Source organism: Dermacentor silvarum, chromosome 10 (genome assembly GCF_013339745.2).
Source record: "Dermacentor silvarum isolate Dsil-2018 chromosome 10, BIME_Dsil_1.4, whole genome shotgun sequence".
Taxonomy (NCBI): Eukaryota; Metazoa; Arthropoda; class Arachnida; order Ixodida; family Ixodidae; genus Dermacentor; species Dermacentor silvarum.
In genome coordinates, this window is record NC_051163.1 from 84,965,222 (window position 1) to 84,984,420 (window position 19,199).

The 19,199-nt window shown below is 44.0% G+C and overlaps 1 protein-coding gene across 1 annotated transcript in view; it reads right to left on the minus strand.

The window, feature by feature from the left end:
• LOC125941056 (uncharacterized) overlaps positions 1-19,199 on the minus strand; it is a 155,879-nt gene that overhangs the window by 129,538 nt on the left and 7,142 nt on the right. Inside the window, exons 3-4 of the mRNA XM_049657976.1 lie at positions 15,458-15,481; positions 7,261-7,346 (exon numbers count right to left, since the gene is read on the minus strand). Of these exons, the coding sequence (XP_049513933.1) occupies positions 7,261-7,346; positions 15,458-15,481 (110 nt within the window). The remainder of the gene's footprint in view (positions 1-7,260; positions 7,347-15,457; positions 15,482-19,199) is intronic.

Genomic DNA, 19,199 nt, shown 5'->3' on the forward strand with positions numbered 1-19,199 from the left:
AGCCTCTGAACGGTGCTACCAGTGCTAGCAGAGGCTACTGGTGTGGGGTAGTTCTGGGAAGGTAGGGCAGCCTCGGCTGCTCCTACCGTGTAGGCCGTTGGCGATGCCGCCTGCTCGCTGGGTGTGACGTGGATGGCAGCCAACTGCCGTTGTGATGCTGCCCCCCGATACGCCACTGTGGCGAAGGATGTGCTCTGTTCAAATGTTGCTGTCGTGCTTCTCAGAAGTTACGTTTTCATTTGCTTTTATCATGCTAATGCGATTATCTTATTTTTCTTCTTTCAAACTGCACATCTAGAGTATGCAGCATGGCCACCATCACAATTTGTGTAATAGAGCTCGGCATCCCAATCGTCAGCAGAATGCTCCTAAAATACCACATTTCGGAGAGGTAAGCTACCCTCGATAGATCGGAGAAGCATGGCCAACACACCGGCGCTTAAAAGTATTGTCACCGATTTGGAATGTACAGTCGTACTCTGACCTTGGAGTATCTACCCTGTTTCTCTGCCTCCTGCAATGTGCTAAAACTAAATGTGACGATTGGATACTTAGTTGGTTGCTATTTGTCGTCGAGTCTGATCTTGATCATTTGTAGATTGATTGCGTTTTTATCCTTCCAGGAGTTTAAAACTCAATCAACCATAAGATCATTCTCTGAAATTACGCCTTTGACAGTATTCAGGGCTGGGTGTGTTGTTACGCTGATAAGGGCATCTCCAAAGGCCACAAGGTTGGTTGTCTTAACGCACGGCGATTGTTCTCCGACTTTAGGTATCATGTCCCCACTGGCTCACTTGGTGGCTTCATAGTAACTTCCAATGGTCACTGTCAGACAATGTGACAGCAAAATGCAAAATCATTCTGGCTTTCTTGTCTTATTTTGAGGATGTCTATGTTCTTTAAAATTAGAATGTAGCATCGGCGCGTCCCCCTTTTTTTTTGAGGAATGATCAGTGCAGAAGTGTTTGGAAGATCTCGTAAATCGGACATTTGGGGTCAATTCCATTTACCTAACAAGGAGCCCAATGACGGGAGACGGCAGGTTATGTGGGGAAGCAAGCCCTGCCTATGTACATTGTCGCTAAAACCATGTATGTTGTAACCAAGGCTGGTTACCTAACACCAGGATAACCCAAGCCGCCGTGGAAGATGAATTAAATGGGGAAAAAAGAGTATTAAACCAGATAGATTGTACAAAGAGTAGAAAAGTGGAAGGTAAGCAATATACCCGAAGGGGTGCCTAAGTTATGCCTACGTGGATGAATGCGAAAGCATTGCGGCCACGTCTGCTGAAGCGCGGCGACGTCCGGGGGCGCCACTGGCGGAGTTACGTGACCCGAGCGGACACGTCAGCACAAACGCCGCGAACGACACGCGACCCACGTTGTTCGTCACAAGGTTCGCACAACGCAAGGTCGTGTGTTCGAGTGCCTTAATTCTACCTTAATTAACTATACCGTTACGTTAACACCCCTTTGGAGCAAATGGGGTGTTAAGGTGAAGGTATAGTTAATAAAGGTAGAATTAAGGCATTCGAATCCACGGCCGTGGTGCCATGGTTTGGCTACGCACAGAACGCCTGCTCACGCCGAAGCCGCTTAGGGGTATTGTAAAGCCCGCCGAAGTAGTTTAGTGGGTATGGCTTCGCAGTGGTAAGCCGGAAGTTGCGGGTTTGATTCATCGCTGCATCTGCCAGAGTTTCGTAGGGCCGCATTGCCATAACGTTTCTGTACCGTGCATTGAGGTAACAGGAAACAAGCCCAGCTGCTCCAAATTAATTTGGAATCCCCCACTAGTTCGTTCGTCACAATCACATAGGTGTGTGTAAGTAAGCACCGGTTTGTAAAAGGATAGACGCCAGCGAATCGTCATTTTCCTTATACTACAGGATTCGTGCTCTGTCCACTAGGGCGCTCACTAAAACCTAACCATAAGAGCAAACATACTTGTGAAGGCGATTGGGCCAGTCTCGTATAAAAACACTTTTCCTTATTATAGCGTCCGTTGAGAAATTAGCGCCTTCCCTACCTAGTAAGGTTCCTGATGTGCCGATGTTTATGAATTTGAAGGACACTTTAGGACTCCTTCAAAACAACGATTCACAGGAACATGGCGCCATCCTTCAACCAATTACTACATAAATATTCTCTTTCCACAAAACGTACCGCGCTATGTCCGAAGCAGGGGCTGCAGTATAAAGTCAGGTCAACGATATACAGTGCGAACTAAACCCGTGCATGGCATAGACGTAACTCGTATCTCATGGTCTACTTCATATGGCATCTCAATGTGACAATATTGCAAGGATCGCGCCTATGCAAGAGGCAAATGGTGCTTACCGCCCTGGCGCTGGGGCTGGCGCCGGGTCACATGCTGTGAAGGCAAAAACGGTGTTAAAATTAGTGCGGGGAGTAAACGCGCTGATTTCACGAGTGCGTTTATTGAGACACCAGACAACCTCAATGCGCTGCCCACGCAAGCACAAAAGGACAGATGCAGGAATTGAAACAGGTGAAATAGGGCTGATGGGTGCACACAACTAATTGCTGACACGGAACCACCGGAATCCCGCCGGAGTAGATGGCTCGCTGGGCCTGAAATTTCGCGAGTAAACTGTTGCTGACACGTGCGACGAAGGAGATGCTCGAGCTTTCTGGCGACTATGAGTGTAGCCATCAATTCTGGCACGGAATAAAGGCTATAGGATGTTTTGAACTCTTGGACGCAAAAATAAAGTGTGTAGAGCAGACACTAACGCAGAGTGCGCCACTACACGTTGGCTGTTGTAGAGGCCGGTCGAGTAGATATTGAATACACGTAAGCAAGTAAACGAAAAAATATCTAGGAAAGGCAAAGTCGGGAATCTACTCATGGCAATGGCAGATGACGCTTAAAAATTTCTGATCCGCAATGCAAAGTTTAAATTATGCGATGCTGTCGTATCTTCAGCTGGAGATCGCCGACCTTCAGGCGGTTACAAATCTTGCCACCAAGGCCAATGTTGGCATGAGTTCTGCGTGCGTCTAACAGGATTTCAGGCGCGTCACGTTCCTGGGGTCCTATAACGTAAAAATAATCCAATCTGCTTTTATTCCAATCTCCTGACGTCACATTTACGTAACCGCCGACGCAGGCATCGGGTGGTGACCCGCGGCGTTGTCTGAACAGCCTAATCAAACACTGTCCTCGTTTATAGGGGGTCACCTTTGTTCGCTTGCAAAACTAATAACATTGCCTACACTAAGCGGTTTTTGTTATCTAATTGGCTGACAAGAGGCGAGGAGCACGCTCATGTAGAGACGGTTTTGATTGTGCCGAACGAGCGCAGTGAAAATAGATAACTGGATGAAGAGGGTGGTGCCGCGGTCTCCGATTGGTACGTTTTCGGTTACTTAGATTGCGGTGGTTGGTCAAAAAATCGGGGCTGGAAGCAACGGAAGCTCAAGAATGACGTTGAAACGGATCCTCAGCAAGGAACAGTCGGGAAAGCGATGTCGTATACGTGCCGAAAGGGCTCGACAACGTTTACTGCCCCCCCCCTTCCCCCTCCCGCAACACACACGCACATACAGGGTGTTCATTTTTAAGCTTTACAGAATTTTCAGGAATGGCCTGTGGCAGGCGGCATAACTCCTATCATTGAGCTAGGTTATTCGATGAGGCGGACATTAGGAGCACAAGCAATTGAAACACATATTATTTAACAAAACTATGCCATGCACGGGATTAGTTCGCACTGTATAACGTTGACCTGACTTTATACTGTAACAAAAATTCATTAACCAACTTCTTAGTGAATTACTTTACGACACTTATTGCAATTTACGAATTGTAGCCGGTGAGCTTGTCAGGCGTGTCCACTTTAAAAAGTGGACCAGTTCCAGCATGTCAGTAGAAACTCGGCCACGGGGTTACCTCAGTTTAGCGTTTTACATTTGTTGGAGTATGCCGCGTTGGAGTTTGGGCCGCGCTATAGGTTCCCGTTAGTACATAAAAGAAAATTTGGAGGTAGCACACTGGACCCCGTTTACATAACCGTTCGTGCGCCTGTGGCCACGGCTATGATGAGCGAGAGGACAAGGACCGATAAAATGACGCAAATGAGACAGACATCAGTGATATTTCTTGCATATCTTAATCTCCGATTCGAACTATTTAGCATTCTGAGCTTGATGCCGTTCTAGCTATATGGAGTTAGTTGTAATGAAGTTAGAATTATTATAAATTTTACGCCTTGTCTGGAGGGTTCGGACACCCTGTCCTTTCATTAGTGGTATGGGAGAGCCTGTTTGTCGATATTTTGGTAAGATGAACAGCGTTGCGCTATATAATCTCGATTTCGTCAATGTTAGTTTTGTGTAAGGCTCCCTAATAATGTACGCCTATTCCAATTTAGATCTGATGATGGACAAATAAGCTAAAGGTTTAGCTTTGCATGAGCATGCTTTAGTTTATGCCTTAGAAGACAAAGTTTGCGACACGCTGAGCCACAAATATTAGACATATGCGAGTTCAAACTTAGCTCTCTGGTTATCGTTGCACCTTGAGACTGATATTCATCAACCCGATAGAGTTCGAGACGAAGGCTGTGCCTAAATTAGCTGATCATTGGTGGTAATGAGTTATCAATACAAACTACAATAATCCGCAAAGACTTCAACTGGCTATAGTTCGTCACTGCTAGAATGGGAACCGAGGGGCCCAATTATTATTGATCATATCATAAGAAGCCATAAGAGTTTCGGGATAAGTTTGTGGTTTGCGTCAATTGCGTAAACATTGTAATTATTAAAAAATAAAAATACTATAAGTGTTGATGAACTCTTCCTTGAGGGATGCTAGATGAAATGGATAATGGGCGAGACGCAAAACTATTAGCAGCAAAGTGCGCGCGGTTATAGTTAAATATGCTGTAACCCAATTAACTAGGAAATGGGGGATGATTTGTCAATTCTTCTGAATGAGCTTAGTATGTGAAACAAGGAAGTGATCACTAAAACGAAGCAAAATAAATAAACCTGTCCTGATTTATCTAGGATCCTCGCAAGAGCGTGAACCAAGTGTACGGCAGCAGGAAACCCGAAGCTAAAACCGCGCTGCAGAAGGGAAGTATGCCTTCATCTTTGAATACAGAGTTTGCGAGTGTAGCTCAAGCATCTCGCAATGAATGTATGGGCAGACATTTGCAAGTAGGACACTCGACTGAGGTACTTACCAGTGGCAATGCGTATTGGCGCGGCTATGATGAGTGCGAAGACGAAAAAAAAATGAAACAAATTAAAAAGAATGTCAGTGGTAATTCTCGCATACCTTAATTTCTGAGTCAAACATCTTTTGCATTTTGTGCTTCTCGACATCGTTCTTGCTCTCTCGGAGATCGCAATAATTACATCAGAATGGTTTGATATTGCAATCACTTATGACGCAACGAACTGTACAAGATATCTGAAAATTACGATAAGAGAACGGCAGCGTTATTAGCAGTTTATATACTCTATTTACAACGTCCCCAACACAGATCATTCTCTTCATTATTTTTTATAGCGTTATGAATTTGCTTGAGTTGGATCACTAGAAATAAAAACAATCAGTGTCCGTAAAATTACTGCTAGAGCGCTGCACTGCACTGCTAGAGCGAAACACTGTGTGTGTTTCTTATTTGCAAGACATTTTTAAATGAGCCTTGTTAAAGACCGTTCACCCAGCATAGTTGAGGTGGCGCGGGCATAGCAGAGTGGTGCTCGACCAGCATGAAGGCGCCCAGGCAAAGACGAAAGGCGATCCACGTAACGAGTAACAAGAGGTTTATCTAGGATCCTCGCAAGAGCGTGAACCAAGTGTACGACTGCAGGAAACCCGAAGCTAAAACCGCGCTGCAGAAGGGAAGTTTGCCTTCATCTTTGAATACAGAGTTTGCGAGTGTGCTCAAGCATCTGCCAATCAATGTATGGGGAGAAATTTGCAAGTAGGACACTCGACTAAGGTACTTACCAGTGGCAATGCGTATTGGCGCGGCTATGATGAGTGCGAAGACGACAAAAAATGAAACAAATTAAAAAGAATGTCAGTGGTAATTCTCGCATACCTTAATTTCTGAGTCAAACACCTTTTGCATTTTGTGCTTCTCGACATCGTTCTTGCTCTCTCGGCGATCGCAATAATTACATCAGAATGATTGATATTGCAATCACTTATGACGCAACGAACTGTGCAAGATTTGAAAACTGTTGCAAGGTTCACGAAAAACAGATAACCTATACATAGTACTATTACAGCGCTCGTCCACTAATTTTATTATTTTTACAATATACAAATTTAGAAATGTTTCAAGAAGTCAGGTCACATTCTCTTGAAATAGTCGCGTTTGTTTGAACGGCTCGTAGGGTAAAAAAGAATGTGAACGCTTGCTGGATTACCCGACTTACTGAAAATATTCATTATAAACGCCTAATTTCCGGCATCCTTTGAAAGCACATTTGAAACGATGCACTGATATTCACCACAGCACTGACAGACAGGTTTATATACACAATTTCTAGTACTTCCAGAGAACCAAGTTATAGTTAATATAGTTATAAGGTGTCCGCTTTGTATACATACACCCGTGTCCTTAACTTCAGCGTAACGGAATGGACGGATGGACGGACAAGGCAAAACTGAGCCCACTGTATACTCTCAAAAGCAATGTAAAGCAAAGCACATATGAGCGTTATCCAGTTATTCGCGCACAACATTGCGAGAGAATTAAAACAATTTCACTCATTCGATTTGTTCTATAAGTTTAGGTTATCTTATGCTAAGCTTAGGTTAGGTGGGGCACCTTGCCGACAGTAGTGCGATAGTCCTGGTATGCTCGTATACGCCACGTGTCGCCGACCAGCGGACAAGTTCACACATAATGTGAGCTTTATTTAAAACTATTGACAGGGCCTCCTAATTATTGCTGCGTGAGCGACCGAATGAACAAACCGTCCAAATAGCGCATCTGCACAGGAATGAAGCGCCTGCTTTGTAAAGATACACCCGCCTTCATAAAACCCAGCCCACTCTATACTCTTGAAAGCCTTCGTAAGCACAGAACGTAAGAGCGTCATTTGTGCTCGTTATCGTGGCACAAGTTCATGTGCAGAAACTTGTGGCAGTCTACCAAGCGACACGTAGCGTTTAAGTCGTACACCCCTCCCCTCCTTCATTCCCCCTACCTCTCAGTCAGTGCCGCATAACGCCGTTTAACGAAGCTTGAAGTTTTTCACTTACCATCGTTGGTGACGAAATAGTAGCCCAGTGCCAGGGCTACCAGGCACAGTACAATGACTGTGCTGGTGACGTACTGTGACCGGTCCCTGCATTGCCAGTTAACAACAGTAGGTTAATTTAGCTTGCAACACTTCTCGACGGAGGCTGCATTATGCATGCAAAATGAATCTTAATCTAGCCGCCCCCTCTCATGTACCGACGGTATTACGTTGGGCCATTAAACTAGACAAGGAGATCTCAACTGTTTAGGACGCTGGGAAGTTGCGACCCCCGTTCGTAAAGCATTGGCGATCATTATTGATGTTATTAGTGCAAGGGCGAATATGGCCAAATAGCGCCAAGTCTATGGCGACTAGCTGTCAGTTTCAGTTTATTATTGATATAAGATGCATGGTTGGTTGTTAGTAGTAAACAGGCGAGGGTCTCAAAGTCAAACGACCGCAGCGGGATCCTCGGTGAACAATAAGATTACGAAATGATTAATTGATAGAGGAGTATAAATATGATGCAATCTAGTGGTGCATAAATTGTGAACGTAGCTGTGGAAATGAATACATTCGATTCTATAGAAAGAGTCATACGAGTCATACATATATGACTCCTTGTAATAATAATATTAGTAAAATGTATGTACGTATGTAATAATACAACATAATGCACGTAATAATACAATATAAATTGTACAAACCTATATATATATATATATATATATATATATATATATATATATAACAAATGAAGTACACACTTCATATACAAAGTGTGTAAAAGGACAACTACTTATACAATTTTAGTTGATATTTATATGCATGCAAAGGTGATGATTTAAATGCATAGGGTAAGTCATTCCAGTGGTGCATGAAATGATTTTCGATAGGTACATGCAACGCGGCTCTATAGAGGCCTAAATGCATTCGCCGGAAAGTGCGTAAAAAAGCTAATAAAACATGAAAATGACACGCGACGTGCGAGATGTGCGATACATATAAAGGATATGCATCGATGGGATGAGATACTAAAACATATGGGCTTAGGCAGGACCCTTGAACGCAAGGGCATTGAAGCACATGAACTACAAAGCGTTATATCGTAGCAGCAGCCCTCAGTGAGAATATCTGTTCCGAATATTTTTGCTCGTGAAGAGAGAGAAAATAAATGAAAGGCAGGGAGGCTACCCTACATTGGGGAAAGGGAAAAGGGGAGGGAAAGATTAGGAGAAAAAGAGAAACTCGACTGTGGATATCGCCGACGTGGTAACAGTTTTCTGCTCTATATACGTTCCATTCACTCAGTCCGGATCACAGACGGCCACTCAATAGGGCAGTTTTTAAACATTGCTGCAGCGCTTTTCAAGCGAGCAACGATCCAATCGTACTTTTTTATTGTAGGTCATGGTCGCAAGATCCTGTTCAAGGTGAACTGTTGTTTACCCAAGTAATTCAGAGCTGTACAGATGTCTTTTATTTGCAAAAGATGGGCAGTATCACAGTAGGTGTTCTAAACGACACTGTAGGGATTGCACTTGGCGCAATCAGCCATTCCAATGAAACACGTATATGCATTGGTGAATGCAACGCCCAAGCCTAAACGGCACAGCATTGCTTCCTCAGTTCGCGGAAGCCCAGGTAAAATCTGCAGTTGCCGAGCAGAAAGTTCAATGCTGCTTCACTGTAAAAAAAAAGATTGTGTGCCAACAGCCAACAAGTATTGCCGGATGTAGTGGCGTTTGCTGTCGTTAAGTTACAGGCAAGTGCTTTTTTTCTCTCATTGTTTGCTTCCCGACACTCCAAGAAGACTTGGAGGACGGTCAACGTATCGTCACACTTGCCACAGGTAGGAGGTTCCTCACTGCTCAACAAGTCAGAGCGTGTGAAATATGCCGATATGTAAAAGGTTGAGACAAAATTAGCTCATTTTGCCGTACTTTTTATTGGATGTTAATATTCCCAATCCGGCTCAATCAAAAGCAGCTTATTTGACATTTCAGTGTCTGAGATTCGTCAATAGTTTCTTAATTTTTCAAGCAAAACTGGCACCAGGTCCATGGCCATTGCCCTATTTGATAATTAGGACTTTAACCATATTTTTCAAAGAAGATGCGATATACTCTTAAGACCATATGGCGTTGATAAGAGACCAGAGAGTTTTCTGGGTTTCAGTGTATCAGTGTCTTATTTGATAAATGATTTGGTGAGATCATGGAGCAGTGTTATTACAGCTGTTCAGGGATGTCTGGTGCTCTGCTAAGCTATATGGATGGTTGTATGTGTCATTTGGTGCGCATTTTTTTATCTCCGGATTGTTCCAGCAAAGTTCAATGCGCTGAAGATCGTGTTGAAAATTTGCACACGGAAAATATCCCTCGTCTTTGAAACTATCTACTTCCGTATTCACCGAAGGTAATAGGTTTGCCGGCTGGCCTTGGGTTTCTATTATCTCTATTCCATCTTTTCGCTTGTCTGTAGTATTTGTACCGGAGATGCTGTTTTGCCTCGTAGCTTGTTGGCGTGAGTTTTTCCTCGTGATTTTACATGCTAGAAATTAGGTTTTTCGAAGTTCCAGAATTGTGAAGGCGTCCGCACGCTTTTTTTTTTTTGCTGCTTCTGCGCTTTCGTACATTCATCATTCCATCATGGAACTCGCCCTCTGGTAGCCACTCCTTTGTTTCTGCGATGTATTTCACTGCAGCATAAGTAACAGAAGCTGTTAAGTATGCAAGAACATTATCCTTAAGGCGCAAATGTCATCCCTCGATAAATGTGAGAGTTCTCTGAACAGCTTCCAGTCAGCGAATTCGACCTTCAACCGAGGAACGTGTGGTAATCATTTATCCTACTTTGCTGCGTTCAGCACTGTAAGTAAGGTGGTCGCTGCGATAAGGACCTTCAATAACATTCAACCTGAGGTACGGCTTTAGTGTAGGATATGATATGCTCAAATCGACGAAAGAATTCACTAATCGCACACCCCTACACCGAAGCCTCTGAACGGTGCTACCAGTGCTAGCAGAGGCTACTGGTGTGGGGTAGTTCTGGGAAGGTAGGGCAGCCTCGGCTGCTCCTACCGTGTAGGCCGTTGGCGATGCCGCCTGCTCGCTGGGCGTGACGTGGATGGCAGCCAACTGCCGTTGTGATGCTGCCCCCCGATGCGCCACTGTGGCGAAGGATGGGCTCTGTGCAACTGTTGCTGTCGTGCTTCTCAGAAGTTACGTTTTCATTTGCGATTATCATGCTAATGCGATTATCTTATTTTTCTTCTTTCAAACTGCACATCTAGAGTATGCAGCATGGCCACCATCACAATTTGTGTAATAGAGCTCGGTATGTCAATCGTCAGCAGAATGCTCCTTAATACCACATTTCGGAGAGGTAAGCTACCCTCCATAGATGGGAGAAGCATGGCCAACACACCGGCGCTTAAAAGTATTGTCACCGATTTGGAATGTACAGTCGTACTCTGACCTTGGAGTATGTACCCTGTTTCTCTGCCTCCTGCAATGTGCTAAAACTAAATGTGACGATTGGATACTTAGTTGGTTGCTATTTGTCGTCGAGTCTGATCTTGACCATTTGTAGAGTGATTGCGTTTTTATCCTTCCAGGAGTTTAAAACTCAATCAACGATAAGATCATTCTCTGAAATTACGCCTTTGACAGTATTCAGGGCTGGGTGTGTTGTTACGGTGATAAGGGCATCTCCAAAGGCCACAAGGTTGGTTATCTTAACGCACGGCGATTGTTCTCCGACTTTAGGTATCATGTCCCCACTGGCTCACTTGGTGGCTTCATAGTAACTTCCAATGGTCACTGTCAGACAATGTGACAGATAAATGCAAAATCATTCTGGCTTTCTTGTCTTATTTTGAGGATGTCTATGTTCTTTAAAATTAGAATGTAGCATCGGCGCGCCCCCTTTTTTTTTGAGGAATGATCAGTGGAGAAGTGTTTGGAAGATCTCGTAAATCGGACATTTTGGGTCAATTCCATTTACCTAACAAGGAGCCCAATGACGGGAGACGGCAGGTTATGCGGGGAAGCAAGCCCTGCCTATGTACATTGTCGCTATAACCATGTATATTGTAACCAAGGCTGGTTACCTAACACCAGGATAACCCAAGCCGCCGTGGAAGATGAATTAAATGGGGAAAAAAGTATTAAACCAGATAGATTGTACTTGTAGAGTGTAGAAAAGTGGAAGGAAGCAAAATACCTGAAGGGGTGCCTAAGTTATGCCTACGTGGATGAATGCGAAAGCATTGCGGCCACGTCTGCTGAAGCGCGGCGACGTCCGGGGGCGCCACTGGCGGAGGCACGTGACCCGAGCGGACACGTCAGCACAAACGCCGCGAACGTCACGCGACCCACGTTGTTCGTAACAAGGTTCGCACAACGCAAGGTCGTGTGTTCGAGTGCCTTAATTCTACCTTAATTAACTATACCGTTACGTTAACACCCCTTTGGAGCAAATGGGGTGTTAAGGTGAAGGTATAGTTAATAAAGGTAGAATTAAGGCATTCGAATCCACGGCCGTGGTGCCATGGTTTGGCTACGCACAGAACGCCTGCTCACGCCGAAGCCGCTTAGGGGTATTGTAAATCCCGCCGAAGTAGTTTAGTGGGTATGGCTTCGCAGTGGTAAGCCGGAAGTTGCGGGTTTGATTCATCGCTGCGTCTGCCACAGTTTCATAGGGCCGCATTGCAATAACGTTTCTGTACCGTGCATTGTGGTAACAGGAAACAAGCCCAGCTGCTCCAAATTAATTTGGAATCCCCCACTACTTCGTTCGTCACAATCACATAGGTGTGTGTAAGCAAGCACCGGTTTGTAAAAGGATAGACGCCAGCGAATCGTCATTCTCCTTATATTACAGGAATCGTGCTGTGTCCACTAGGGCGCTCACTAAAACCTAACCATAAGAGCAAACATACTTGTGAAGGCGATTGGGCCAGTCTCGTATAAAAACACTTTTCCTTATTATAGCGTCCGTTGAGAAATTAGCGCCTTCCCTACCTAGTAAGGTTCCTGATGTGCCGATGTTTATGAATTTGAAGGACACTTTAGGACTCCTTCAAAACAACGATTCACAGGAACATGGCGCCATCCTTCAACCAATTACTACATAAATATTCTCTTTCCACAAAACGTACCGCGCTATGTCCGAAGCAGGGGCTGCAGTATAAAGTCAGGTCAACGATATACAGTGCGAACTAAACCCGTGCATGGCATAGACGTAACTCGTATCTCATGGTCTACTTCATATGGCATCTCAATGTGACAATATTGCAAGGATCGCGCCTATGCAAGAGGCAAATGGTGCTTACCGCTCTGGCGCTGGGGCTGGCGCCGGGTCACATGCTGTGAAGGCAAAAACGGTGTTAAAATTAGTGCGGGGAGTAAACGCGCTGATTTCACGAGTGCGTTTATTGAGACACCAGACAACCTGAATGCGCTGCCCACGCAAGCACAAAAGGACAGATGCAGGAATTGAAACGGGTGAAATAGGGCTGATGGGTGCACACAACTAATTGCTGACACGGAACCACCGGAATCCCGCCGGAGTAGATGGCTCACTGGGCCCGAAATTTCGCGAGTAAACTGTTGCTGACACGTGCGACGAAGGAGATGCTCGAGCTTTCTGGCGACTATGAGTGTAGCCATCAATTCTGGCACGGAATAAAGGCTAAAGGATGTTTTGAACTCTTGGACGCAAAAATAAAGTGTGTAGAGTACACACTAACGCAGAGTGCGCCACTACACGTTGGCTGTTGTAGAGGCCGGTCGAGTAGATATTGAATACACGTAAGCAATTAAACGAAAAAATATCTAGGAAAGGCAAAGTCGGGAATCTACTCATGGCAATGGCAGATGACGCTTAAAAATTTCTGATCCGCAATGCAAAGTTTAAATTATGCGATGCTGTCGTATCTTCAGCTGGAGATCGCCGACCTTCAGGCGGTTACAAATCTTGCCACCAAGGCCAATGTTGGCATGAGTTCTGCGTGCGTCTAACAGGATTTCAGGCGCGTCACGTTCCTGGGGTCCTATAACGTAAAAATAATCCAATCTGCTTTTATTCCAATCTCCTGACGTCACATTTACGTAACCGCCGACGCAGGCATCGGGTGGTGACCCGCGGCGTTGTCTGAACAGCCTAATCAAACACTGTCCTCGTTTATAGGGGGTCACCTTTGTTCGCTTGCAAAACTAATAACATTGCCTACACTAAGCGGTTTTTGTTATCTAATTGGCTGACAAGAGGCGAGGAGCACGCTCATGTAGAGACGGTTTTGATTGTGCCGAACGAGCGCAGTGAAAATAGATAACTGGATGAAGAGGGTGGTGCCGCGGTCTCCGATTGGTACGTTTTCGGTTACTTAGATTGCGGTGGTTGGTCAAAAAATCGGGGCTGGAAGCAACGGAAGCTCAAGAATGACGTTGAAACGGATCCTCAGCAAGGAACAGTCGGGAAAGCGATGTCGTATACGTGCCGAAAGGGCTCGACAACGTTTACTGCCCCCCCCCCCTTCCCCCTCCCGCAACACACACGCACATACAGGGTGTTCATTTTTAAGCTTTACCGAATTTTCAGGAATGGCCTGTGGCAGGCGGCATAACTCCTATCATTGAGCTAGGTTATTCGATGAGGCGGACATTAGGAGCACAAGCAATTGAAACACATATTATTTAACAAAACTATGCCATGCACGGGATTAGTTCGCACTGTATAACGTTGACCTGACTTTATACTGTAACAAAAATTCATTAACCAACTTCTTAGTGAATTACTTTACGACACATATTGCAATTTACGAATTTTAGCCGGTGAGCTTGTCAGGCGTGTCCACTTTAAAAAGTGGACCAGTTCCAGCTGTCAGTAGAAACTCGGCCACGGGGTTACCTCAGTTTAGCGTTTTACATTTGTTGGAGTATGCCGCGTTGGAGTTTGGGCCACGCTATAGGTTCCCGTTAGTACATAAAAGAAAATTTGGAGGTAGCACACTGGACCCCGTTTACATAACCGTTCGTGCGCCTGTGGCCACGGCTATGATGAGCGAGAGGACAAGGACCGATAAAATGACGCAAATGAGACAGACATCAGTGATATTTCTTGCATATCTTAATCTCCGATTCGAACTATTTAGCATTCTGAGCTTGATGCCGTTCTAGCTATATGGAGTTAGTTGAATGAAGTTAGAATTATTATAAATTTTACGCCTTGTCTGGAGGGTTCGGACACCCTGTCCTTTCATTAGTGGTATGGGAGAGCCTGTTTGTCGATATTTTGGTAAGATGAACAGCGTTGCGCTATATAATCTCGATTTCGTCAATGTTAGTTTTGTGTAAGGCTCCCTAATAATGTACGCCTATTCCAATTTAGATCTGATGATGGACAAATAAGCTAAAGGTTTAGCTTTGCATGAGTATGCTTTAGTTTATGCCTTAGAAGACAAAGTTTGCGACACGCTGAGCCACAAATATTTGACATATGCGAGTTCAAACTTAGCTCTCTGGTTATCGTTGCACCTTGAGACTGATATTCATCAACCCGATAGAGTTCGAGACTAAAGGCTGTGCCTAAATTAGCTGATCATTGGTGTTAATGAGTTATCAATACAAACTACAATAATCCGCAAAGACTTCAACTTGCTATATTTCGTCACTGCTAGAATGGGAACCGAGGGGCCCAATTATTATTGATCATATCATAAGAAGCCATAAGAGTTTCGGGATAAGTTTGTGGTTTGCGTCAATTACGTAAACATTGTAATTATTAAAAAAATAAAAATACTATAAGGGTTGATGAACTCTTCCTTGAGGGATGCTAGATGAAATGGATAATGGGCGAGACGCAAAACTATTAGCAGCAAAGTGCGCGCGGTTATAGTTAAATATGCTGTAACCCAATTAACTAGAAATGGGGGATGATTTGTCAATTCTTCTGAATGAGCTTAGTATGTGAAACAAGGAAGTGATCACTAAAACGAAGCAAAATAAAAAAACCTGTCCTGATTTATCTAGGATCCTCGCAAGAGCGTGAACCAAGTGTACGGCAGCAGGAAACCCGAAGCTAAAACCGCGCTGCAGAAGGGAAGTATGGCCTTCATCTTTCGAATACAGAGTTTGCGAGTGCGCTCAAGCATCTCGCAATGAATGTATGGGCAGACATTTGCAAGTAGGACACTCGACTTAGGTACTTACCAGTGGCAATGCGTATTGGCGCGGCTATGATGAGTCCGAAGACGGAAAAAAATGAAACAAATTAAAAAGAATGTCAGTGGTAATTCTCACATACCTTAATTTCTGAGTCAAACATCTTTTGCATTTTGTGCTTCTCGACATCGTCCTTGCTCTCTCGGAGATCGCAATAATTACATCAGAATGGTTTGATATTGCAATCACTTATGACGCAACGAACTGTACAAGATATCTGAAAATTACGATAAGAGAACGGCAGCGTTATTAGCAGTTTATATACTCTATTTACAACGTCCCCAACACAGATCATTCTCTTCATTATTTTTTATAGCGTTATGAATTTGCTTGAGTTGGATCACTAGAAATAAAAACAATCAGTGTCCGTAAAATTACTGCTAGAGCGCTGCACTGCACTGCTAGAGCGAAACACTGTGTGTGTTTCTTATTTGCAAGACATTTTTAAATGAGCCTTGTTAAAGACCGTTCACCCAGCATAGTTGAGGTGGCGCGGGCATAGCAGAGTGGTGCTCGACCAGCATGAAGGCGCCCAGGCAAAGACGAAAGGCGATCCACGTAACGAGTAACAAGAGGTTTATCTAGGATCCTCGCAAGAGCGTGAACCAAGTGTACGACTGCAGGAAACCCGAAGCTAAAACCGCGCTGCAGAAGGGAAGTTTGCCTTCATCTTTTGAATACAGAGTTTGCGAGTGTGCTCAAGCATCTGCCAATCAATGTATGGGGAGAAATTTGCAAGTAGGACACTCGACTAAGGTACTTACCAGTGGCAATGCGTAATGGCGCGGCTATGATGAGTGCGAAGACGACAAAAAAATGAAACAAAAATAAAAAGAATGTCAGTGGTAATTCTCGCATACCTTAATTTCTGAGTCAAACACCTTTTGCATTTTGTGCTTCTCGACATCGTTCTTGCTCTCTCGGCGATCGCAATAATTACATCAGAATGATTTGATATTGCAATCACTTATGACGCAACGAACTGTGCAAGATTTGAAAACTGTTGCAAGGTTCACGAAAAACAGATAACCTATACATAGTACTATTACAGCGCTCGTCCACTAATTTTATTATTTTTACAATATACAAATTTAGAAATGTTTCAAGAAGTCAGGTCACATTCTCTTGAAATAGTCGCGTTTGTTTGAACGGCTCGTAGGGTAAAAAAGAATGTGAACGCTTGCTGGATTACCCGACTTACTGAAAATATTCATTATAAAACGCCTAATTTCCGGCATCCTTTGAAAGCACATTTGAAACGATGCACTGATATTCACCACAGCACTGACAGACAGGTTTATATACACAATTTCTAGTACTTCCAGAGAACCAAGTTATAGTTAATATAGTTATAAGGTGTCCGCTTTGTATACATACACCCGTGTCCTTAACTTCAGCGTAACGGAATGGACGGATGGACGGACAAGGCAAAACTGAGCCCACTGTATACTCTCAAAAGCAATGTAAAGCAAAGCACATATGAGCGTTATCCAGTTATTCGCGCACAACATTGCGAGAGAATTAAAACAATTTCACTCATTCGATTTGTTCTATAAGTTTAGGTTATCTTATGCTAAGCTTAGGTTAGGTGGGGCACCTTGCCGACAGTAGTGCGATAGTCCTGGTATGCTCGTATACGCCACGTGTCGCCGACCAGCGGACAAGTTCACACATAATGTGAGCTTTATTTAAAACTATTCACAGGGCCTCCTAATTATTGCTGCGTGAGCGACCGAATGAACAAACCGTCCAAATAGCGCATCTGCACAGGAATGAAGCGCCTGCTTTGTAAAGATACACCCGCCTTCATAAAACCCAGCCCACTCTATACTCTTGAAAGCCTTCGTAAGCACAGAACGTAAGAGCGTCATTTGTGCTCGTTATCGTGGCACAAGTTCATGTGCAGAAACTTGTGGCAGTCTACCAAGCGACACGTAGCGTTTAAGTCGTACACCCCTCCCCTCCTTCATTCCCCCTACCTCTCAGTCAGTGCCGCATAACGCCGTTTAACGAAGCTTGAAGTTTTTCACTTACTATCTGTCGTCATGAAGTAGTAGCCTAGCGCCAGGGCTACCAAGCACAGCACGATGACTATGATCGCCACGTACTGCGAATGGTCGCTGCATTGCCAGTTAACAGTAGGTTAATTTAGCTATCAACACTTCTCGACGGAGAAGTACATGTACATGGAGCAAATATAGCCAATCGATAACTAATCAATAATCTACCAACATATAGCTAATATTTTGGGGTATTTTCTTGTGAACAAATAGCAACAATATGTACGCTGAAATCAGAATAAACATCAGTCGATACTCAAGCCACGGAAAAGGAATCCGGCTTAATGAGCATTTAGCGGTTGCTAATTATGTGCTGTATGACATACTATTGCACAGTATTGGCTATAGTATGCCAACGTTTTGAAGGTCGCAACACTCTCCTCAACGGACTGCGGAATCAAGCAAATAGTTAGGTTCCCAAAGCGACGTTATATTTTGCCCTGAAGCTTCGCGTGCACTTGAAACGAACGAACATTGTATGTGCAAGACGTGACAGTACGAAATACACACCCGCTTTTTAAAAAATACTAGGATTCTCGCAAATTCTATTTCAGAGGATGCCAAGCGCAACTGTTCACGAAAGTAACCGGACTACAACCGCCAACAGAGAACGTAAATGCTTGAGGACTTACCGGGTGTCTACTTCATGTTCTTCTGAAAAAATAAAGAAGACAAAAGAATTAGCACCGCCTTATAAAATATAATAAAGAACTATCGGCATCTCGGTCACACTGCCTTCATTCCTGTGTTTTCCGGCGACGGCAATATGCCAAAACCAGTTCTGATTATGAGGCACGCCGTAGTGGAGGGCTCCGGATCGATTTTGACCACCCGGGGTTCTTTAACGTGCACTACAACGCAAGAGCTGAAAATTATTTGGTGCAAGGGCGCAATCGTGCAGAGAGGATGCGCCGTCTTTAAACTATATGCTGAGAAATTCGGTTATCTTATCAAACCCACCGATGCACAGTGCGGTCTTTCTCGTCGTCTGATCGTCTGCTGCCCGGCCCACTTTGAACGCTTAAGAACAGCTTCTCGAGCTGGCTCTTCATTATTTCATTTCGCACTCACGTGGCTTTCCAGTATATAATCCCCAGGTCTAATAAGCGTCACTAAAGAGCACACATGCACTCATTCTTGTAGTTGGAAATCGGGAAGCTCAGTTAAAAGGAAGTTTTACTTAAGGACAAATCTGATTTCCATTTTCGAATACAAGCTAAAGGCATCAAAGGTCTCCCAATTTAAGTAATGTGAGTTAAATTTGTGTTATGTAAAGAAGAGCATACCAATCTTCAACAGCAATATCGTAACATGCAAGATGCAAAGTTTTCACAAAACTCCACGGTTTCTGGAAATCCAATCACGAAGTTTCCAAATGAACTCCGAAGCTAAACAAGATTTGTACTGCTTAAAGTGCACTTGGAGCTTATCTAAAACGAGCAGTCATGGCACCGGTTAGGTAAAATTTTTTAAATATCTTAAATGTTTTAAAGGGTTAGTGCCATGCCACTACACGAGGCTTCACCCAATAATTGTTTCGTTTTGGACTCGTGCTTGAGGCCGGTGTCCTTGAATTAAAGAAAGTTATATATATATATATATATAGTATATATATATATATATATATATTATGTGTGTGTGTGTGTGTGTGTGTGTAGGCCACACCTTGT